General features: G+C 49.5%; 1 protein-coding gene across 1 annotated transcript in view; it reads left to right on the top strand.

The window, feature by feature from the left end:
- The window catches only part of NUP155 (nucleoporin 155), a 1628423-nt gene that overhangs the window by 1462149 nt on the left and 141541 nt on the right, over positions 1-24733 (top strand). The window contains exon 33 of the mRNA XM_069627148.1: positions 23692-23828. Coding sequence (XP_069483249.1) covers positions 23692-23828 — 137 coding nt within the window. The remainder of the gene's footprint in view (positions 1-23691; positions 23829-24733) is intronic.

The following is a 24733-nucleotide window of genomic DNA, read 5'->3' as shown; positions in this document are numbered from 1 at the left end:
CATTTCCCATTGTCATCGGCACGCAAACAGACTGCTGTTTGTGAGCCGATGAAGCACATTCCCCCAGAGCAGTGGCCTCTACTAAGGCGTTCCTGTCTGGGGTTCCCTTATTTATTTATTACATTTGGTTATCACAGCGTAGTTTACAAGATTACCTAGCAAGTTACTATTTACATATTCTCAGCTTGGCATACATACAGTGTTATGTACGGTTACAAGGTAATGCAGGATTTTGAGTTGTTAGACTAATAATTTCAGTCAACAGTTGAACGGTTACATGGTGGTACAAAGTTACAATTTTACAGTCAAATATTTACCGTCACAGTTGAGTATTGTAATGGTGGTCTTGTGGTTATTTAGAATTTATTAAAGAGCCAGGTTTTGGGGCTTTTCTTTAATTTTTGGAGGGAGGGCCCATTACAAATATTGGCTGGTAGTGAGTTCCAAATTCTGGGGGCTGCTACTGGGAAACTGGAGTTAACTGTTCTTGCATTCTTGAATCGAGGGATGCACAGGTGCATATCTGAGTTAGATCTCAGTGTTGTAGTTGTGGTTTTGTGTGTTAGATATTGATTGAGGTAGCTGGGTGCAGTGCCAGATACACATTTATGTGCTATGGGTGAGGGTTTTGTGTAGTATCCTAGCTTGAATGGGCAGCCAATGGGCCTCTCTCCTATATTGTGAGATATGCTCTCCCTTTTTTTATGCCCAATGCTGCTCTGAGTGCTTTATTCTGGAGTAGTTGCATTTTGTATGTTTTTTTTTTTAGGTACCTAGAAGAATGTTACAGTAGTCGATCTTAGCCAGGATGAGGGCTCTGGCAATCGTGATGCAGTTTTGGGGTGTGAGGAAGGGTCTACTTAAGGCTATGAGTTTGGCTGTGTATGCTGTAGACGAGGAGAGTGTGCTGATGTGTTTGCACATGGTGAGGCTGGAATCCAAGTAAACCCCTAGTGTTTTGACTTGGTTGGAGATTTTGATTGGGGTCCTATCAATGACCATGGCAGAATATTGCGGGTGAAGTTTACTTAGTCTATCTGGGGATCCTACTATCAAGACCTATTTTTTCTCCGTTGAGGCAGAGACTGTTGGTCGCCATCCAGTTCTGGATGATGGAGTAGATTTTGTTGACAGCAATGGTGTCTTGCGCGAGGTTGCCTGAGATGGGAATAGGTATTTGTGTATCATCAGCAAAGTTAGTGTATCTTACTCCCATAGCATCTAGTGCTGCAAATAATAATTTTGTGTACGCGTTATAGAGAGTCGGGAACAGACCAGACCCTTGGGGGACTCCCAGTGGGACTAGTATTGAGTCTGCTGCTACATCGCCTCACGCTACTCTGGATGTGCGGTCTGTAAGAAATGATTTGATCCAGGCGGTAGCGTACTTTGAGAATTGAAAGTTATTCGCTAACGTCAGACAGAGTTTATTATGGTCTACTAAGTCGAAGGCTGCAGATAAATCAAATAAGAGTAGAATACAAAGTTTCCCTGAGTCCCTAATAGCGTCCATTTGTTTTTTTAGATCCAGTAGAGGTGTCTCTGTACTGTCTCGGTCGGAAGCCTGATCGTCTTTCCCTTGCTTCAGATCTGCAAGGCTGCTACTTTGAGGCCTACCTACACCATCACAAGAGTCTACTGCGTTGACAGGGATTCCAGGGAGGAGTCCCATGTCGGACAAGCAGTGCTTCGCAACCAATTTATCTGAGTTGAGTGTTCAGAGGTGAGTTCCATTGATTCCGAGCGGTCACCCTTCCCATTGGTTGATATATCTATATATATATATATATATATATCTGTGTAATCGTATTCATGAGTATGTGAATCCATGAAAGATCCCATGCTGGAGAAGGAACAAGTTACTTAACTATAACTCCTGTTCTCCAGAATGGTTATCTTTCATGGATTCACATGCGACCCTCCCACCTACCCCTCTGTTTTTTCTTGGTACCTACTGCCACATTACTTGCACTTCCAAATCCAGTATGACCCAAAGAGACGGCAACAGGCTCTATAAGCGACCAGCAGCCTTTTGGGCTTTAAAGCTAAACAGCTTTAATATTACTGAGGATTCCCAGCCTGACGATTGGGAATATTCATGAGCATGTGAATCCATGAAAGATACTGTAATGAATCCCAGAATATCGTCACTGCTTTGGAGGGGGGGGTGGGTACCTTCCCATGAAGCCAGGGAGGTGAGCCTGCTACCCGATAGTCCCCCTGGGGGCGGGGGGGGTGTACTCAGTGGGAAGATCTCATGGGAGGGGAAACCTCCCTTTAGGGCCATTGATGACCACATCGGAAAACTTGGTTTTTCCACTAATCCCATGCACCTAGACCCCCTTCTGACAGTTACCCTACTTCACATTCCCCTCATTCCTCTTCTCTCTTACCTTTATATCGTTTGTACTTTGCAAAAGCAATACATGTAGAAAGTACTGAGACGAGGGAGATTCCTAGTCAGTTTCCACATCAACACTCCTTTAGTACTGAGATGATGATGATAAGGTGCAGAGTAATACCAAATCGCCATTGGAAGCACTTTGATTGGCAGAAACAGGATAAAAACCAAAGAAGGACTTGACGGAGAGTGAAGCCCTCCCTGGAGGAGGCGTGATAGCCAGGAAGAACCTGACTTGCAGACAGGTGCTGACTGGGACACCAAGGAGAAGAGGGGAGAATCTGAGGGTGTCCAGGACCCAAGGACTGTGCAACCCGTGAGCAGACTAAACCTCTGCCCCCCCTCCACCTCCTCCCGTACCCCCCTCCCCCCCCCCCCCGAGAAGCGTGGGAGACATAGGCTCTGGAGACCAGTGACCGCCATGTAGCCAACTGCAAAGCCTGCAGAAAGAGGTACGCAGGCAATCGAGTAGACGGTGGGGGCTCAAGCAAGTTTTGGCACTATCTGGAAAGCAAAGTCTGGGACCCAAATACAAGTAAAGGAAAGCAAAGAAGTACACAAGACTGTACTACGACTTGACAGGAGAGTGAACCAATCATTGAGAAAACCAAACTAAGGTTGGATTTGCGAGTCTGGGACTCGAACCCAAATAAAGAAAACTGGGACTTGTTGAACAATTCGGACACATCTTGACAGGTTAGTGTACCAAGCTTGTATTACCCTTCACAGCCTAGGAAGCCTCCAGGCCCATTCATCTTCATTACAATGCCTGGTGTCGGGGACCCAATGCAGCCTAGGAAACATGCAGGCTATTCTTCCTTATTACAGTGCCTGGTGAGAGGAAACAAGGGCATGAGACCCCAGAGAACTGAACCAGAAGCCCGAGAAGGGCTGGGGGAAGGGAGACATTCTCCCCACCAATTGTGGAACTGAACCAGAAACCTCAGAAGGTCTGGGGGAAGGGAGCCCCCACACCCAGCAGCCCCCCTCCCCCACCAATGTTTGAAAAAGTTTGTAAGCTAGGGGAAGGCTGGAGAAGGGAGACATCACTTCAACAGCTGAAAGTATTTAAGACCAGACGGGGAAAAAGTACAAACCTCTGAATTGTCTTTTGTCCAGGGGAAAGGAGCCATCCTGCTGGACCAAGAAGACATTTTTATTTAGTTAGCTTAGAGTGTAAGGGACAGATATGGGATTTTGACACTGGACATTGGGATTTTTACGTTGGCCATTCTGACACTAGTTATTTCAGTTGAGGTAGGGAATCCCCTTTTAGAGATGTGGCAAGATAGGATTTTCTTTTCCTTTAATTGTTCATTTATTCATATACAGAAGGAACAATGCTCTTTTGATCACAAAAGAACGTACAATAGATAAGAAATCCGATTTGGCGGGAAGCTGTGAGTTTCTTGCAATGGTGTGAGTTTGAGGGAAATTCTGATCAGGCTGTGGAGGAGAATAAATGGAAAAGTCACCAGGGACAATACATAAATGGACATACATAGATTAAGGACAACCAATATTGAACATTTTTAAGTGCAGGTTGGCGGTACGGCCAGTTGTGCTCAGGACATGACCATGATGGGGGAAGTACTAGAATGGAGGCAGAGGATGCGAGGGGAAAATGTTAGCCAGCTGGCCGATGAGAGGTAGGTTAAAAGGGTAAATCAGAGGTGAGGAGGTAGGATTTATGTTTGGTTTTGAACAAATCCGTGTGGTCTGTTTCTCGGATATCCGAGGGAAGAGAATTATGCAAGTGGAGCAAGAAGAGAGAGCGGAACCAAGAGGAAGCACAGGGAGGGCGAGGAGCCACAAGGTTAGTCGAAGAGGCAGAGCAGAGATTACGATTTATATCTTCTAATGAAGGTTTATTGCCAAAACTATGATCCCTCTGTCCGGCTTCTGCACCCTTACAAATACTCATGTTGGAGAACAGGAGTTACAGCTAAGTAACTTGTTCCTAAAGGGCTCTCTAAATGGTCTTACCCCATGGATCACTGAAATTGCAACTCCTCCTTTTTGTCTTCTTGCATTCCTGTGTGCCTAAAGGAAGCCTTGATAACTCCTCTATTAAAAAAGAATCTTTAGATCCTGAAGTTGCTGGTAATTATCATCCTATTACCAAGGTCCCCTTTCTTTTAAAGATCTTGGACAGGGCTGCATACCTGCAACTTGAGAAGTATATTGAAAGCAATACCTTGCTTGGAAGCAGTCATTCATGTTTTCGAGCAATGCATGGCACGGAAACTGCTCTGCTTGACCTAAAGGCCAATCTTGTGGAAATTGTTGACAATCGCCATGTTAATGCTTCTTGATCTATCCGCGTCATTTGATCTTGTGGATCAGACTGCTGCTGAACAGGCTTATCCAGATCACAAACTGCTCCGGTGCCGCTGCAGCATGAATTGGATCCTTCCTTGGCCCTCGATCAACAAGGGTTTCGATCAGTGTATTCAAGGTCTCCATTTTCCACTGCTTTGCAGTGTTACACAGGCGTCTTGCCTATCCCCAACACTGTTCAATATCTCTACACGGCCATTGTTGTATCTACTAGACAGATTGGGGGTCAAGTATACAAATTAAGCAGACGAGACACAGATTATCTTTGAATTGTGACAGGCAATTAGGATCAACATCTGCTCATTTAAAATTAAATTTACCTGCTGATTCATACCTGGATGGCAATGAATTCCCTCGCACTCAATGATAGTAAGACTGAGTTGCTTATTGTGGGATCAGACGTGCGACTGAAGAAATTGGAGCTGAGATACTGTCAATTTGAGATTGCTGATTGTATCTATATCATACCTGTGGCATCATCTGTAAAAACTCTTGGAGCATACTTAGTTAATCATACTCCCCTTTCCTCCATCTTTGTGGGCGTCCTCCAGCATGGGGATGGTACAGGAACCCTTGGCAGTGAATAATTGAACCTCCCTTTCAAATTGAATATATCGCAGGGTGGGGGGCACCTCACCTCAGTCCTTTTTTCCGCACAGATGGTGTCAGACCTGGCAGCTAGGCACAGAGACTTTAACTTTTCGCTTGCTCCCCATTCTTGTTTTTCTTTTATCTTCCCCTCCCTCCGGTGCCTCGCCTCCCCCGTCGCATGTCAGCTGCAGGAGGCTTCACCAGATGCTCATCCTGCGATCGTTCGTTCCCGGCCTCTGACCCCTATGCGCTCTGTCTTTAGTGCCTGGGGCCCGACCACCGCTGGGACGTGTTCACGGCTTGCAGCACTCTCGGTCACCAGGCCTTGAAGAATCGTCTTTCTCGCTGGAGGGAGACCTTCCACGCTTCTCCTCCAGGTCATCTTAAAGATTTTGTCTCCAGGACCCCACGTCAAGACAAGGTAGGCCCTTTGTTTAGTACGGCTCCTCAGCATGGAGACTCCTTCCTAAGAGTTTGCACGGGAAAGGGTACCTTCGATTCTGATTCAGGCAGACCCGAGGCTGTTAAGGCTACTGAGTGGTCCAGGGAGGGGCGATCAAGTTCATCCTCTTTGGCCCCATTGGGCAAGGGATAGTTGTGTTTTACTGTCCCAAGAGTCAGTCCTTAGCACGATCCACTGTGACTACCAGCTCTGTAGCTGAGGGCACCCAGCCTACCAGAGTAGTCTCCAAGGTTGCTGCGCAGGGCAATTTGACTACCCATTTGACTACCAGACTGCTGGCTCTGAGTCTACCAGAGCCTTCTCTGTGGTGGACGCTTCTGATTCAGATTCCAGGGCCAAGGAGTGCCCTTCCATGTCTGAGCCAGCATGTGGCACAGGGCCTTCGCGCCCTCCTGCTCAGGGCATGGTGCAATGCCCCAAGATGGCGGAAACACATGGCATAGCTTGCTAGGCCGGTAGCCATCTTGGATTCTGGCCTCTCCGGCCTTTTGCCCACAGAGTGGGCCATGCAAGAAGGTTCCAGTACCCTTTCTGCGGGAAGCGGCGGCAGACTTTATGGTACAGGCGTGTCGTCTCCGCAGTGTTAGATCTACCCATCGCAGCCTTACGCCTAGACGCCCCAGTCGCTTGAATCAGGAAAGGAGGCATAGTGCCGCTGAGGGCCGCGCCTCTTGTGAGCCTGCTGCTTGCGAGGACCTGTTCTTCAAGCGCTTCCTCCTTATGTTGTCCCCGCAGATGACCGGGCTTCTCAGGGGTATCGTCAAGTAAGTGATCCCACAGATCGTGCTGACCAGGCCTCCGTCTCTGAGCCCTCCTCCGATTCCTCCTGCTCTTCCAGTACCGTTGCTCGTTCCTCCACTTGTCCAGGCCATATGCTGGTGCTTCTAAGGCTTTGTCCGCCTCCTCCTGTACCACCAATGCCTCCCCCACAGCAGCCAATGGATCCACAGCAATCTTTGGGTCCAGATCAGGGGGGGGGGCCCTCTTTCGTCTCGTTGTTAGGCAGAAACCTGTGCAGTTCCCTTAGGGACCCCACTGCAAAAGGCTTAGGACTACAGGTGTTGGCAGTAAACCCAATTGGTAGCAGTCTGTACCACCCAGATTTACCTGGTAGCTGTGGCTGAGCAGCCAGACTTCTCTCAAGAAGAGTTGGACAGTATATAGAGTATACAAGATGGGTACCAAAATACAGTAGCACAAGCAAACACTGACCAGAGCTTGGGTATAAAGGTATATAATTATTTATTTAAAAACACACTTTGTAAAATACACTAACACGGCAAGCAAGTTCAAACACAGTCACTACTAATAAATATACATCCCTGATCACTTATTGAACAAGTCTTAGTTAAAACACCACTTATTTTCAGACAGAGGTGAGCGCTTAACCTAAGATGGCACTCCAATAAGTTCATTAAAAAGGGAGGGAAAAAGGCAGAATTAGGAAAATACACAATACCAACACTGTAGGAGAATTGGAGCAAGTCAGAAAAGGCAGAATCTACTGAGAAGCAAGAAAGTCATAGGCCAGGCCCACTCTTGGAGAGAGCAAGGCGGAACATGTCCAAGATCACACAGTTGAATAGTGCTTTTAAAGAGTCTTTGCAAAGAGTTCAAAAAGGGTTGGATCAAGTCAGGAAAAGTTAGTTAGTACGTCCCAAGTCACCCCAGGATAGAAAGTTATGGATTTACGGGACACCTTGAACAGTCTGTTGCAAGGGAGACCAGGCGGGACTCAGTACCTGAAATGGTGAGAAAGCTCCAGCGGGGGCAGTTCCTGGCAGCGGTTGCAAGTCGGTGCTTCGTCCAGGGGAAGAGAAGATCTCGACGTGGAGGAAAGCTGGAGATCGTTGCACTGCCAGGGAAGAAACCAGCCACGGAGTTTCCCGGTTAAAAGGTACTACCCTTTTATTCGCTGTAGGGGTGAAGCGTGGCTATCCGGCCACCGGGGTGCTTGGCATGGGCGATTCGACCACAAGACGATCCAGGAAGGTGAAAAAGAGGGCAAACTGGTTATCCCCACCAGCTCAGAGGAACAAGACTCTCCGGGATGAAGATCTTCTCTGTCGTTGGAAGTGGTGAGACGGTTCTGCAGGGTCATCGTTGCAGGTCGGCTCAGCTTCTCCCTCGTCGGGTTCTTAGGTCCTGTGGCGACTTCTGAAGTTCCAGTCCCCAAAGCCCTGCTTTTATGCAGAGAACCCCCATTCACTCAGCCAAGCTGTCACTCAAACATGCTAAGTGGTGAGCAGGCCGGCTCACCACTTGGGGCAATCAGGACGGAGTGCGACTTGAGTTGCCTAGGCAACTCAGTCCAGGGTGCCTAAATCCCCCTCCACCCCTCCTAAGTACCCCAGACAGAATGGCACCACTTTTGGAGGCTTCTGTGGAGAAGCCCACCAAAAAGTGGAACAAAGGGCTCGACTTGGGTTGGAGTCACAGAAGAGAACACAAACGCCATTTTAGAACCAAGTTTTGGCAAAAAATACCAACCGGAGAATTAATATTAATTAAATAAACCGGCGGTATGTTCGAGGCTATCGTAATTAAATAAATAAAGGTAGTAGCCTCGAACAATGGGAAAATCCCATAGAGAAATATTCGCGGTTGAATATAAAAAGTAGTATCCACTGCCACCAGCCAAAACTCGATCAGGGGGGACGGAGATGTGCCCCCTCGACTAACAGACCCTCGGGCAATCGAATTGCCCCAGCCAGTACATCCACAATATGATGGTTTGTACTGGTTCTGTTCAGAATTTAAGACTAGTAAAGTCAATGGTGACTTTACAGACCCTGGGAGACAGTAGTCGGTCCCAGGGTATGGAGTCTATACTGGGGAGTCACTATGACACCCCTGTGTTACTGCACTGAAGGTGCTGTGTAACACACATTGCAAAAACACATGAAGCCCTATGGAGTAAAAGACCCCAGCCCATTAAACACATCTCGAGTCAAAGAAACACACTCAAATCATGCCCTAGACTGAGGGTAAAAGAGTCTCACTCTTGGCAGGAGAAAAAAATAAACCCCAAAAATCCAGCAAAGCTGCTGGGGGACTCACTAGGTTAGGACATTCAGCCTAAACAGAGAATTCTCCCTAACAGTTACTGCACTGAGGTTGCTGTGTAACACACATACCAAAAACCACATGAAAACCCTATGGAGTAAAAGACCCCATAGCCCATTAAACACATTACAAAGTCAAAGGATATCTCAAATCATGTCTAAGAGTGGGAGCAAAAGAGTCTCGCTCTTAGCAGGAGAAAAAAATAAACCCCAAAAATCCAGCAAAGCTGCTGGGGGACTCAGTAGGTTTGGGAAATAAGCCTTAACAGAGAATTCTCCCTAACACTCGTGTCCCGGACTCCGCTCTGTCTGGAAAAGTAGGCCGGGGGCGATGACCGCAACGCCCAGGACAAAGAGTGTTCAGCCTCAGTAAAGGCATTTCACGACAGTCTTCAGGGCCTTGCAGAGTTCTTGGGTGTCCCTCGGCCAGAGGAGGCCCCCAGTAGTCTAGAGTGCTAGCAGAGGTTTAAGCCAGGCACGCCATGTTAGGAAGAATCCTGTGCAGTGCTCTTAGGGACCACTACACACAATTAAGACTACAGGTGGCAATACTAGTTTTACCTTTTGGCACAAGCCTGTACTACTATGTTAAAGTGGTAGCAGTAGCGGAGCAGCCAGGCTTATCTCAAGAGTATATGAGCAGTAGCAGAGATTACACAAAGGGACCACAATTACTGTGACTCAAGCAAAAACTGACTCAAGGTATCGGGTAAAAAAAATACATTTATTTTTAAACTGTTTGTTATTGTTAGGGAGAATTCTCTCTTTAGGCTGAATTTCCTAACCTAGTGAGTCCCCCAGCAGCTTTTTGCTGGATTTCTGGAGTTTGTTTTTTTCTCCTGCCAAGAGTGAGACTCTTTTTCTCCCACTCTTGGACACGATTTATGGTGTTCCTTTGACTGTTAATGTGTTTTATGGGCTATGGGGTCCTTTACTCCATAGGGTCTCATGTGTTTTTACTATGTGTGTTACACAGCACCCTCCGTGCCGTAACACAGGGGTGTCATAGTGACACCCCACTATCGACTCCATACCCTGGGACTGACTACTGTCTCCCAGGGCATGTGAAGTCGCCATTGGCTTTACTAGTCCCAAATTATTAACAGAAACCAGTACAATCCATCATATTGTGGATGTACTGGTCGGGGCAATTCGATTGCCCCGGGGTCTGTTAGTCAAGGGGGCACGTCTCCGTCCCCCCTGATCAAGTTTTAGCTGGTGGCAGTGGAAACTTTTTATATTCGACCGCAAATATTTCCCTATGGGATTTTCCCATTGTTCGAGGCTACCAACTTTAATTATTTAATTCTCATAGCCTCGAACATACCACCGGTTGATTTATTTAATATTAATTCGCCGGTTGGTATTTTTTGCCAAAACTCGATTCTAAGATGCCGTTTGTGTTCTCTTCTGTGACTCCAACCCAAGTCGAGCCCTTTGTTCCACTTTTTGGCGGGCTTCTCCACAGAAGCCTCCAAAAGTGGTGCCATTCTGTCTGGGTACCACAGGGGGTGCGGGAGGGGGCTTAGGCACCCTGGACTGAGTTACCTTGGTAACTCAATTCGCACTCTTGTGTGATTGGCCCAAGTGGTGAGCCGGCCGGCTCACCACTTAGCATGTTTGATTGACAGCTAGGCTGAGTGAATGGGGGTATGCTGCATAAAAGCAGGGCTTTGGGGACTGGAACTTCAGAAGTCGCCACAGAACCTGAGAATTCGACGAAGGAGAAACTGAGCCGACCTATCACGACGACCCCACCGGTGGAGCCCTGCGGAACCGACTCACCACTTCCCGACGACAGAGAAGATCTCCCGGCTGGAGAGGCTTCTTCCCCTGACTGGTGGGCACAACCAGTTTACCTTCTTTCTTCGCACCCCAGACCGGTTTGTGGTTGAACTGCCCGTGCCAAGCACCCCGGCGGCCGGATAGCCACTCACAACTGATCCGCGAATCAACGGACCGCTCCTTGTACCTGAGAAACTCTGCGGCTGGCTTCTTCCCTGGCAGTGCAACGGACTCCTGTCTTCCTCCCCGACGAGATCCTCTCTTCCCCCGGACGAAGCACCGACTTGCACCCGCTGCCAGGAACAACTGCCCCCGCTGGAGTGTTCTCACCACTTTAAGGTACCGTGTCCGCCAGGCCTCCCTTTCTAAAGATTGCTACAAGGTAATAATAACCCCTTAACCTTCTGGACTGGGCTGGCCGCCTTGACCCTCTAACTGGTCCCTCTCTTTGAGCCAACTCCTTTTTGAACCGTTACAAGACTTTTGTGCACTGCAACCGTGTGACCTTGGACACATTTCGTTTGGATCCTCTTAAGCGGATCCGGCCTACTGACTTTGAATTCCTAGTGTTACTTTGCCTTCCTCCCTTGTTGTGTTCGTGAAAAAGTCTTGGGATCTGTTTCAATTTATTCTCTGCTTTTCTCTCCCTATTTAAAACGAATCATTAGAGTGCCATCTGCGTTAAGCGCTCGCCTCTGTCTGAAAATAAGTGGGGCTTTACTTAAGACTTGTTTAATATTCTGTTAAGGGAGTGTATATCTTTTAGTGACCGTGTTTTTGAATTTCTTAATATTAGTGCCTGTGTGTTTTTCTAGATGTGGTTTTAAATAAATAATTATCTCTTTTACACCAAGCCCTGGTCAGTGTTTACTTGTTCTATTGTGTTCTCTTGACCTGTTGTGAATACTCTGTATACTGCCTAACTCTTCTTGAGGGAAGTCTGACTGCTCAGCCACAGCTACCAAGTGAATCTGTGTGGTACAGACTGCTACCAAGTGGGTTTACTGCCATACACCTGTAGTCCTAAATCTTTTGCAGTGGTGCCAGAGGGAACTGCATAGATTTCTGCCTAACAGTTATAAGCGCAACACTTCTATTAATTCATAATCACACGTTAAATACACTACAACCAACCAATTCACTTTGGTACACTCTAACTCAAGGTAAATACCCTATGTTTTAACTGACCGGTGTTGTGAAACAAAAGACGTTACCGGGAATACGTATGCGATCACTTTTTGACAGTAATGACAGTTCGGTCTTACTAAAGAAACGCGTATCCGCGGCAATATATGTTACCGGGGCAAAAACACACTTAGCACCTGAGTTAACCAGAGAGAGTTGAGGGCAGAAATCATAGGCAATACTTTTGTGAAGACAGACAGAAATTGAGTCAATAGGCCGGAGCCAGTGTCAAGTGGAACCGGGTTCCTGTTGTCGAGGATCACACAGTCGGACAGTTCACGATTCAACGTAGCCAGGAGTACTTAGATATTGTCAACAGAGGAAGCACAAGTTATACGCAGGAGGGAAGACAAGGGCAAGCTTTGGAGGCGAAGAAAAGGGATTCACCCTAATTCCTCAAGCTGAACACAGTACCTTAATAAATGAAGAAACTGGTGCCACGGCAGTTGTTCCTGGTAGTTTCCTGCAGACCCACGGTTCCTGGAGCTTCGGTACGAAGGACGACGTCTGGAGGGGTCTGCACCACACAGGGATGAGGCCGGCAGCAGCGACGGTGAATAAAAGGTGCGCTCCTTAAAAACAGGAGAGGCTCTTCAGATGGCTATCCGGACCACTACAGCAGTGTGCAGCAATTTCGACCAAGAAGATGATCCTCTGGCTGTGGAAGATGAGCTGGTTATCCCCACCAAGCTCAAGGGAAGAAGACTCCGGACTGGATCTTCTCTGGTCGTCAAAGGGTAGATAGCTCAGGACTGCAGCAGGGCTTCACCGGGACGGGGTAGTTGCAGCAGCTGTCTTCTTCTCTGCTTCTCTTCGGTTCCTTGTAGTTCCAGTGGCGACTCTGACTTCTAGCCCACAAGACCTGCCTTTTATGTGAAAAATCCCCCATTCACACAGCCTGGCTGTCAGGGGGGTTGTCCAGCCTGGACAACCACCTCAGCCAATAATGGCAAAGTGCGACTTGGGTTTCCTAGGATACCCTGTGCAGGGGGTGACTACACCCCTCCCTCACATTCAGCCCACCTAGACACCCAGGCGCCTGGAGGAGGGCTTCTTGGCAGAAGCCTGCCAAAAGACAGTAAACAAAGAAGGCAAACTTGGTTTGTCGCACAAAGTAAAACACAAGAAGGACTTTAACAAAAAGAAATGGTGAATAAACCCGACTGGAGCCAAAAGAAAAGGTATTTGGTCAATCGGGTTGAAGTTCGAGGCCAATATAATAGCCTAAAACAATACCACATTTATATATTTATATAGTATATTCGCGGTAGAAAAGTGAGGGTAGATACCACTGCCACCAGCCAAGTCTAAATGTTAAAAGAGCGAAACAATGCTCTAGGATGTAGAGATAAAAAGGGCTAAGGATTAACCCTTTCCAGTACTCCATGTAAAATGGGGTGTACTGGATCTGTGGTTAAATGACTAAGTAATTTTAATGGCAACTTTACCCTTTTCTGGGGACAGTAGTCTGCCTCAGAAATGGAGTCGGTGGGAAGTCTAAAAGACAACCCTGTGTCACTGCACTGAAGGTGCTGTGTAACACACAAAAGAAGGGGGCTACTGAAGTGGTGTACTCCAGAGTCCACAATCACAAAAGCAGATGAAATGCACATGGCAAAAACACAGGTAAGAGTGGGAAAAAGAGGTACACTCTTACCAAGTGAAAAAAATAACTCCAGAAATCCAGCAAAGCTGCTGGGGGACTCACTAGGTGAGGGAAAGTAGCCATAAAATGAGAATTCTCCCTAACACGCCACGAGCCACTCAGGCATTCTGCTCCAGAAGGATGTTCTACAAGTGGCAATAAAGGTCTGGGAGACGCCCAGGGCCAAGGCCAAGATGAGCAAGAAATTGGACAGCCGGTTCAGGCTTTTGGATGGGGAGCCAGTCCTCCTGGCCACGCACCCCCAGCCACACTCTTCAGTAGGGGCAGCGGCCTCCTTGTACTGTAAAACTATCTTCTTTGTCGTCCTCTGCAGGGGCTACCTCCAGTTGTCTTTCCAAAGTGGACAAAGCCCTTGAGTCTTTTGGCAAATGCTGCTACCTCAACTCTGGGCTGCGAACCAGAAGCTGAGGCGGTAGATTGGGGGGTGTTCCTACCCAACCTCCTCCAGCATGGGGTCTGGCATGGATTCACATGCTCATGAATATTCCCCGTCGTCAGGCTGGGAATCCTCGGTAAAGAAAAAATCAGTATCAGTTTCGTTTCTGATCTGTCTTTCTTAGTAGTAACCAATCACTGGTCTCTGGGTCATACTGCCCCCAGCCAATGACTGCCGCCCTCGGCAGCCATCCTCAGATTTTTACCGCACGCTCAATTGTTGCGCGTCCTCGTGCTATAGCTCTCGAGCTTTTACTGCGTTTTGCGCTTTTTCAAAGAGATTTATCTCATTTTTCGGTTTAATCGAGCCTCAAGCTCCACCGTTTCTACTTCCGATCAACAGGGACCTGTTTCGAATTTATCTACGCCCCTCAAGGGTGAAGTTTTCGTCGAGTTACGCTTCTTGGAGGATTCCAGAAGTTTCTGAGGCCTACCTCGTGGACGAGGAGAACATAGCCCAGGATAAGGGAAGCTCGACTCCCGGCAAACTGTTCAGGATCTGCCCTGGATGCAACTTACAAAATGTGTTCAAGGAGGACGAGCAATCGAAATGCCTTTATTGCCTCCACGAGGACAAAACGCACGTGGAGAAGGACTGTGCGTTTTGCATGAACATGTCGGATCGGACTATGAGGGATCGCCGGACCCGCCTATCCAACTGGCGGAAGGCAAGAGCCCAGCAGGTGAGAAGAAGTAGTAGTCCGAGCGATCTTCTAAGTCCTGTGAGGGCGCCCCAGCGACGAGGGCCCAACAGAAGGCAAAGCACCGCGAGTCCGCGGGCACCGGGAGCGCCGAACGGTCGGGCTCCTTGGCTGCCAGGCAGGGCGCACCTTCACCGACGCCATCAACTGCGAGCCAACGCTCTGGCTCGGGGAAGAGAAAATCCGAGAACCTGGCTAAGCTCCTGGAGAAGCCCCGGTTGATCTCGAAGGAACCGGCCGAGGGGGAGCGAAACGGTGACCCTCCCTATAAGGTGAAGGCCTCAAGCGCGCCTAAGGCGGCGAAGGCCCTGATCCACCCGGCTAAGGCCTCTATCGAGGGAGTCGCTGCGGCCCTGGCAAAGCCTGTGGAGGCTATCCCAGTGGAGGCGACCTCGGGGCCCAGAGTTTCCCTGCCTCTGCGGAGGGAATCCTCTTTTAAGCCCATCGAGAAGACCCCCGTGAAGACCCCGGTGTAAAATGAGGGGGGGGCGGTGTCCGTTACGGACACGGACACAACCTCCGAGAAGGAGCTGGCCGAGAATCTGGAAGAGGCCCAGCCCCATGGGAGGAATCCTGAGGAGGGGGACGACGAGAGTGAGGGTGGCAACGACAACGAGGTTCCTGTGGAGCGAACAACTGTCGCTCCCGGCACGCAACGCGAGCCTCAGGAAAACTCGGCGGCAATTTTGACGGCACTCCAAGCCTTATGCACGGAGATAAGGACGAGACTGCCCCTACCCCCGGCGGATGACCCAGCTGTGCCGGGTCCGTCGGGAAGCCCTCCGAACAAGAGGACGAGGATTCATCCAGTGCCCCTTCAGCCCGCACAGCCTTCCCAGCCTTAGTCGCCTTCTCCGATCCCGAAGGACGACGCGGGAATGGGCACGGGCAAGACGGGGCCGGATGACGACGGCGACGACGGGACTGGCCTCCCGTCTCCGATTCCTCAGGCATCCCCGCCCGACGAGATTGGCTCCTTACACGCCATGATTGGCATGGCATCCAAGCTTTTTCAGCTCTGCCCTGAGGAGAAGAAGGAAGGCTTCCTCTACCAATGGCGCAAGGCAAGAGGAAGACTGTCCTCGCGGTGCCGTTGCTGGATGACATCTGGGACGAGGGACTTGCCCTCCTCAAGAACCCGTCCACGACACCTGCCAAGAGGGACCGGTATGAGAAGAAGTACCGGGTCCCCGATGCCGCCCCGTTGTGCCTTAGGGCGCAGCCGACCCCGGATTCGGTCGTCTCAGCAGCGGCCAAGAAGAAAGTGGGGGGTCCCATCGGCTTCATCCTCAGCTTCCCCACTGGACAGTGAGGGAAAGAAGCTGGACGCCGTCGGACGACGAGTCCTCTCGTAGGCGGCGACGACGATTAAGGCGGCCAACGCACTAGCGATTGTGGCCCGCTACGACAGCGAATTGTGGTACAAGATCGCCCCCCTGTTGGACTTACTCCCGGACGATAAGAGGGCAGAGACCCTGGCGATCCTACAGGATGGTGGTGTCGTCGGACAACGCCATAACTGTGGCCACGGACATTGCCGACACCGGTTTCCGCCAGTTGGGCAACAGCGTTTGCCTTAGACAGCGGGAGTGGCTCAAGGCGACGGATTTCCGCCAGGACGTGCAAGCCAAGGTTTTGGACATGCCCTTCGACGGGAACAATCTGTTTGGAAAGACTGTGGATGAGTCGCTACAGGCCATCAAGACCGACACGGAGATGGCTCGGGCCTTGGGAGTTATGCAGCAGCGGCGGCTGCCCTTTCGGAACTCCAGAGGCAAGCAAGGTGCCTCCAAAGGATTCGGCGGCGGCTCCTCGACCTACTGTCAGGCGGCCCGCTCCTCGTCGCAAGAAGCCTACAGGGGACGAGGCAAGTCAGGTGGATCTCGCCGTCGTCGCCAGGGAGGCAAGGCTGCTTCCAAGCAAGACTGAACCGGCCGCCGCGTCGGGCCCCCACCGAAGCACCCCAGTGGGAGGCCGGCTGACAAAGTTTGTCAGCGTGTGGGAGTCCATCTCCACGACCGTTGGGTGCTGGATGCCCTGGCCCACGGGCACACACTGGAATATCTAAAGAAGTGCCCCCGAATTCCGCCCGTGGCCAGGAAGGAAAACCACATCCCTCAGCTGCTGTTAGAGGTAAGGGCGATGCTCAAGAAAGGAGCCATCGAGCTCGTCCCAAAGAGGCTCCAGGGCTCCTGAGAATACTCAAGATACTTCCTCGTCAGAAAGAAGACAGGAGGTTGGCGTCCCATCCTGGACTTGCATCGGCTAAACAAATAGATCAAGGCACAGAAGTTCCGGATGGTCACCCTCCAGCACGTGCTGGGACAGCTGGAGGAAGGCGACTTCCTAGCGTCGTTGGATCTGGAGGATGCGTACTTTCACATCCCCATCTTAAACGGACACCGAAGGTTTCTCAGGTTCGTAGTCCAAGGGCGGCACTACCAGTTCAAGGCCTTCCCATTCGGATTGAAGTCTGAGCCCAGGGTGTTCACCAAGTGCCTAGCACCAGTGGCGGCGCGGCTGTGCCTGCAGGGGATCCACGTCTACCCCTACCTGGATGACTGGCTCATCCGAGCAGGGACAAAGGAACTTTCCATCGAATACAGACCGTCCGGCTGCTCACGGACCTGGGATTCTCCATTTACTTCCCCAAATCCCACCTGGTTCCGTCGCAGGTCGCGCTGTTTCTGGGAGCCAAGCTCGATACAGAGCGCAGTTGGCCTCGCCGTCGGATGAAAGAAAGCAGGCCATCCTGGGCAAGGTACAGCGTCTGCTGGCCACGGACGTGGCCAGAGTGAGCTCATTCATGTCCCTTCTCGGGATGATGTCCTTTTGCATCTATCTGGTGCGCCTGTGCAGGCTTCGGATGCGTTCTCTGCAGGAGTTCCTCGACGCCCGTTGGACACAAGCGACGGACAGCTTCGAGGACCAGATCTCGCTCAACAAAGTTTTACGCCAGGCAATTCGATGGTGGGGCACCCGTGCGCATCTCGCCGCAGGCACGGACTTTCAGACCCTAGCATACCAGGTGACGGTGACGACGGATGCCTCCCTGAAGGGGTGGGAAACGCACACTGGATATCTTCACGCGAGAGGCCGCTCCACATCAACATACTGGAGCTCCAAGCAGTGTTCTGAGCCCTCAAGTCATTCCTCCCATCCCTCAAGGGCAAGGTGGTGAGGATCTTCACTGACAACACCACCACGATGTTCTACATCCGGAAGCAGGGAGGAACCAGATCCCCAGCCCTATCCAAGGAGGCCCAGGATCTGTGACAGGCCCCCTTGTGACTGTCTTTTTTTAATATAATGGTTTTGTAGCTTGTCCAGGGGATGTTTCTAGTGCCTTTTCATCTAGCGGGGATAAAAAACACCATCGCCGACTCGCTCAGCAGGGAGCTGCGCTCTTGCCATGAGTGGAAACTACGCCAGGATCAACTCTTCCGGCGATGGGCCAAACTCCAAATCGACCTGTTTGCGTCGGCGTGGAACTACAAGTGCCAGAGTTTCGCCATCAGGATCACCCAGCCGAGGAGCATGGGCGATGCTTTCTCATTCCCCGGGGACGGCCTGTTCCTGTATGCGTTCCCGCCATTGCCGTTGCTGCTCAGGCTCATCAACCTACTCAAGAGGTCCCGGTGCAGGATGATCCTTGTCGCACCGAGGTGGCTGAGACAGATATGGGTCCCGGACCTTCTGCACTTGTCAGCGTTCCCATCAGTCAAACTGTTGACGGACGCAGACCTCCTCTCCAGAGAAGGAGGCGCCATTCTTCATCACAACCCGGAGTCGCTGAACTTGCAGGTCTGGCTCCTGCAGCACTAGAGTTTGGAGGGTACGATATCCCGGCTGACTGCAGAGAGGTTCTTGCAAAGGCCAGGGAGTCCTCAACCCTCAAGTGCTATGGACACAAGTGGAAGAGGTTCTCTGTCTGGTGCCGTGCACAGAAGATTAACCCTCTACGGACTACAGCCCCTCAAGTGCTACCGTACTTACTGTCGCTGGCCAAAGCTGGACTAACTCACGCTTCCATCAAGATGCATCTGGCAGCGATTTCCCGTTGTTGTTCTCCAGCATGGGTCTGGCATGGATTCACATGGGAACCCTCCCTCCGTCCCCTCTGCGGCTCTTCACTGCCACTTTACGTGCTACCAAATCTGAGGATGGCTGCCGAGGGCGGGGCTTAGGGAGAGGGCAGTCATTGGCTGAGGCCGTATGACCCAGAGACCAGTGATTGGTTACTACTAAGAAAGACAGATCAGAAACAAAACTGACAATGAGTTTTTCTTTACCGAGGATTCCCAGCCTGACGACGGGGAATATTCATGAGCATGTGAATCCATGCTAGAGCCATGCTGGAGAACAACAGTTACAGGTAAGTAACTTGTTCCTTCCTCTAGATAGGCAAGCCGCCTTTAAAGCCGGCCTTGAGGATGCCCGGGAAGTGTCACAGGACCTCATGGAGTCTTTTTTCTCCCACATCGTTACAGCCAGCTGAGGGCTGTGCCTGGGGTCGAGATGAGGCAGACGGCGTGGATGCATGCCACTAAATTCTCCTCTGATGTGCAGGAAAGGATCCTGGATCTTTTTCATTCATCCACTGCTGACGAAAAAAAAGACACCTACGTAGACCTCCAAATCCCTGACCATCCTGACGAAACAAGGGCACAAGTCCTTCCCTCAGACCCGGGGCAGGACCGACTTCAAACCCTGCGCTTTAACTGGCTTCTAGGAGTTTCGAGAACGTGGTGCAAGTAGACCTGACAAGTCCCCCAGTGACCACAGAAGGTAAAAGCAGAGGACTCTGCTCCCACCTCAAACTCTAAAAAGCAAGGACTTAACGGTCCGGGAACACAGCTCGTCTTTAGGGGGCCTGCCGGCACTCTTTCAGGACAGCTGGAAGTGTTATTTCAACAGTCCTTGGATCCTTTCTTTAGTCTCCAGATGCTTCATTCTTCCTCTTCCTCTCCCTCTGTTTGCCTCCTCCTCTGCTTCCGATTGGGTCCCCGGTCTTTTACAGGAGATCCTCTCTCTTCTAAAGATGCAGACGGTGGAGCTGGTTCCTCAGTCAGACAGGGGCTCAGGCTACTTGTTAGGGAGAATTCTCTATTAAGTCTAATTTCCCAAACCTAGTTAGTCCCCCAGCAGCTTTGCTGGATTTTTGGGGTTTATTTTTTTCTCCTGCTAAGAGTGAGACTCTTTTTCTCCCACTCTTAGACATGATTTGAGATATCCTTTGACTTTGTAATGTGTTTTATGGGCTATGGGGTCTTTTACTCCATAGGGTTTTGTGTGGTTTTTGATAAGTGTTGCACAGCACCCTCAGTGCAGTAACACAGGGGTTTTATAGTGACCCCCAAACATAGACTCCATACCCTGGGACTGACTACTGTCTCCCAGGGCATGTAAAGTCACCATTGACTTTACAAGTCTTGAATTGTGAACAGAACCAGTACAAACCATCATATTGTGGAAGTACTGGTAGGGGTAATTAGATTGCCCCTGGGTCTGTTTTTCGAGGGGGCACTGTGCAGTCCCCATCGTCGAGTTTCTGGCTGGTGGCAGTGGTTACCACGCAAAATATTCCCCCGGAATCTTTCCTATGGGATTTTCCCATTCATTTTAAACGCACCACTTTGGTGCAATGTTAAAGATACCGCCGGGTTATTTATTTAATATTTATTCCCCGGTTGGGTCTTTTTGCCAGGACTCGATTTTAAAATGGCGTTTGTGTTCGCCTCTGTAACTCCAACCCAAGTCGAGCCCTTTGTTCCACTTTTTGGCGGGCTTCTCCGTAGAAGCCTCCAAAAGTGGTGCCACTCTATCTGGATACCACAGGGGGTGTGGGAGGGGGTTTAGGCGCCCTGGACTGAGTTGCCTCGGCAACTCAAGTCGCACTCTTGTGTGATTGGCCCAAGTGGTGAGCCGCCCGGCTCACCACTTAGCATGTTTGAGTGACAGCTAGGCTGAATGAATGGGGGTTTTCTGCATTAAAAGCAGGGCTTTGGGGACTGGAACTACAGAAGTCGCCACAGGACCTAAAGAATCCGAGGAGGGAGAAGCCGAGCCGACCTGCAACGACGACACCACTGGTGGAGCCCTGCTGAACCGTCTCACCACTTTTCCCGATGACAGAGGAGATCGCAAGCCCGGACAGTCTTCTTCCTTTGACTGGTGGGGATAACCAGTTTGCCTGTCTTTTCGCCTCCCTGGACCATCTCGTGCCCGCCTTGCCCGTGCCAAGCACCCCAGCAACCGGAATACCATGGTTTACCACTACCGCGAAGAAAAGGGTTGTACCTTGTAACCTGTTACTCCGTGGCTGGTTTCTTCCCTGGCAGTGCAATGACCTTCATCTTTCCTCCACGTCGAGACCTCCTCTTCCTCTGGACGAAACACCGACTTGCACCCGCTGCCAGGAACAACTGCCCCCGCTGGAGCGTTCTTCCCATTTTCAGGTACTGTGTCCCGCCTGGCTTCTCTTGTGACAGATCGTTCAGGGTGACAGTAAATCCTCGACTTTCTAACCTGGGTTAGCCTGGGGCCTGTTAACTAACTTTTCCTGACTTGATCTCAATCTTTTATGAACTATCTACAAAGACTCTTTGGGCATAACCCCACTGTGTGATCCTGGACACATTTCGCTTGCTCTCTCTGGGCCTGGCATTTGAACTTCCTTGCTCTCCAGTAGACTCTGCCTAACCTGCCTCACTGTGGTTCTTTGAAAAGTATTGAAATTTGTGTGCTTTCATAACTTTGCCTTTTCCCTCCCTTTTTCTATAACTTATTAGAGTGCCATCTTATGTTAAGCGCTCACCTCTGTCTGAAAATAAATGGTGTTTCTCATTAAGACTTGTCTAATAAGTAATCAGGGTTGTATATATATAATAGTGACTGTGTGTTGAAATTAATTCTTTTTGTGCTAGTGTAATTTACAAGTGTGTCTTTAAATAATTATATACTTTTACACCAAAGCTCTGGTCAGTGTTTGGTTGTGCTACTGTATCTCTGTACCTATTGTCTATACCCTATATACTGCCTAACTCATCTTGAGAGAAGTCTGACTGCTCAGCCACAGCTAAAGGGAACTGCACAGGTTTCTGCCTAACACTAACACCCATACCATGTTGATCTCTGGAGTTCTCACTGAATGAAGGATAGGATCCAAGTATCCTGAAACTAAGAAGCCGAGTTGAGGAACCGCTGGAAAGTTTGGCACCCTGAGCCCGCTGTCGTCCCGCTGGACCCCTCTGCATCTGGTCATCCTAGAAGGTCTGCGAAGAAGCTTCGACCCATTGGAGTAGTGGGACCAACTATACTTGGCACCTTCAACAAGCCTACAAGTAAGCCTTCTCGGAAGTGATCCTGGGCCAACCAGTGGGCTGACCAGTTTACGTTGGACCTTTTGCTCTGTCACCGCCGCCGTTTCGAGGAGGCCCTTGAAACCTGGCATGCCGTAAACTCTGTGTTCACGGCACTCTCACACCGAATGTCGTACACTTGGCGTTCCCACGTCTGGAGTAAAGTGAATGCACCCGAACCGGAGTACACGCGGTTACCGTTTAGCCCAGCTGTGGTGACAAACTTTGCAACCCCATTGTATCTGGGCCCCTCTGTGCCCTGAAGCCTGCTACAGCAGAACTGGCCTGATCCATCCACCAGGAGCGGAGAAAACGCCACTGTCCTGTTTGAGAATCAACGCTGTATCTTCGTCGCTGAAAGCCACAGAGCTGCGTGATTGCTGCATTTGAACATGCAACCGAAGTGGATTTGACTGCCAATGTTGGGTCTGGAGTGCGCCAGTGGTCGGTGAGTAATTGCAATCCTAACTGGTGGACCCTAGCACATCCATCCATTTTTATGCACGAGTGGCCCCAGAGGGCTTCTCTCGTTGCCACTGATGCGAACTAGCGAAACATTCCTGAACTCTGGAACCTGCTCTGCCCTGTTGGAGAGTCCCTCCACGAATAGTGGGAACTTATTCTGCATCACCTCACCCACCTTCCTGAGCTGCTACAGACCCTTGAAGAGACCCTGTTTTGCACATTTGCATTTCAGCGTGCGCCTGCAACGCAAGTACATTTGAGCAATATGCTCCACTCTTCTTAGGGATTGGACTGCCTTTCAGTTAGTATCGTGTTTGATGCAGGAGGGACTAAAGACTATTTGCACTGCCTGTTTCCTTCCCCTTTTAGGTTGTGGACCCATTTTGTGCATTAACCCTTTAGACCCCATTGGTCTTGTATATATGTATATTGATAGGATTCTTTTGGCTTAGAAGTATTACTGTGATATTATTTGTGTGTTGTAACTCAAAGGCCTTGAAATACATATATTTTTAATATATATACACCGGACTGGGAGTGATTTGTAAGTGTCCATTATTATGTGTGCTCATTAAGGTCTTTCAGTCAACCTCAGCCCTCCTGGGACCTAGTCTTGACCGCCACCAATGCTACCTTGATTGGTCTGGCTTGTACAGAAGGTTTCCCTGTTCCAAGAAACTAGGCTAGCCTTCTGACCCTCTGCCCACCAGGTCAGAGTTCAGAAATCCGTCTTAACAGTTGATTAAAGGGTGCTAAGTAAATTGTTTGCCTAGAACCATAAAGGTAACAGTGGCCCCTTTAACAAATTGAAAACCTGCACACAAGATTTGAGTATGAAAGAGGGCATATTAATGTGTGGTATATAACTTTGCATTAAGTGTCAGGGGGTTATATTGCCTTTTTAAAGAGATGGCCTCTTCCTGTTTCTGCAAGTAAAGGGAACTTTCTTTTGTAACCTTGAAAGTAACCAAGTAAAAAGTGAAGTCTCCCTCTATACTGAGTGGAGGGGCTTCTTATTATTTTGTGTGTATGATATACCCCTAAAGTCTTTGCATAAATTTCATAAAAGAGCGGCGTCCTAAGTTTGGCCAACATCCTATTCCTAAAGTTTCATTTTCCTCAGATTATCATAGCCCGGTCTTGCTTAGTTTTATGTTTATTAAAATGATCTGATGGGAAATCATTTTATTTATCCGTCATTCTTACTTGCAACACCAATACTTTCTGTTACAGAATTCTTAGTGCAGTTTCTTGAACAGCAAGTGTGTGCCTTGAAGTGGGATGTTGGCTTTGTAACCTACACGCTTCAAGAGATTGGAGTACCCCTTCCCAGGTTGCTTGAAGTATACGACCATCTATACAAAGCAAGGGTAAGAAAATTTTGTTTAATTTATAGCACAAAAAAAGTGTTCCAATATGTTTTTATTTGAGCTCAACACCCTCACGGAACATTATGTCCTAAGAAAATCATATTTTGTTGAAAACTATTACTTAAAGGCCACACCCCATCTAAGTCATCTGTTCTCCTGTTTGGATACTCTGATTCTTGGTTGTTTGTTTTTAATAGACGAATGTACCCTGCTGCTGGGTGTACTTGGCATGGCAATGCAGTTCTTGAACTTGCAAAATCAAAGGCCAAGTTCTTATGGGTTTGAATCTAAGGGAACAATAACTTCGGAATGTGTGTGGACATCTGCCTTGTGTTCCCTTACTGAGTTTGCCCAAATATATTAGAAGTTGCCACAGCAAAATGTGGCGATTCTGTGGCTATTTCGAGCCATCCAAGTTATTAGTACCCTTGAAGGGGGCCCATATATCTCTGATGCCACATGGGGCCAGTCATCTTTGTTCTATATCCCTCCCTTCGATGTTGCCCACATGTTTTGTAGATTGTGAGTGGCTTTCCGATTTATTCCTTCTTCCAACAGATTCCTTATCTTGGATATCTTCTCCAAGTGTCAGGCTAGTTTCAGGAACTTTTTCAGCAAACACAGGCAGCATTGTAGCCCCGTGTCTGCTCCGCTCTGGTACCTTGAATTCCTGATGTGCATCATGAGCTCTAATGTACTCTTATGTCCCGTCCCCTTTCCTCCATACTGCATGGGCGTCCCTCGCGAGTGACTGAAGATGGAACCTTTTTCACCAGAAACATCTTTTTTCCCTCTAAATTTAGAGGCGCGCGGTGGCACGGCCCTGGGAGCATGTGCTGCCCTGACTCCGCACTCCGTTGCCACACCCCTGTCCCCTTTTCCGCGTTGACGGAAACGGGCCAAAT

This window comes from Ambystoma mexicanum, chromosome 6p (assembly GCF_040938575.1).
Source record: "Ambystoma mexicanum isolate Mex_15411 chromosome 6p, UKY_AmexF1_1, whole genome shotgun sequence".
NCBI classification, from domain to species: Eukaryota; Metazoa; Chordata; class Amphibia; order Caudata; family Ambystomatidae; genus Ambystoma; species Ambystoma mexicanum.
The sequence above is the reverse complement of the archived record's forward strand: the minus strand, read 5'-3'. Positions and strand labels throughout refer to the sequence as shown.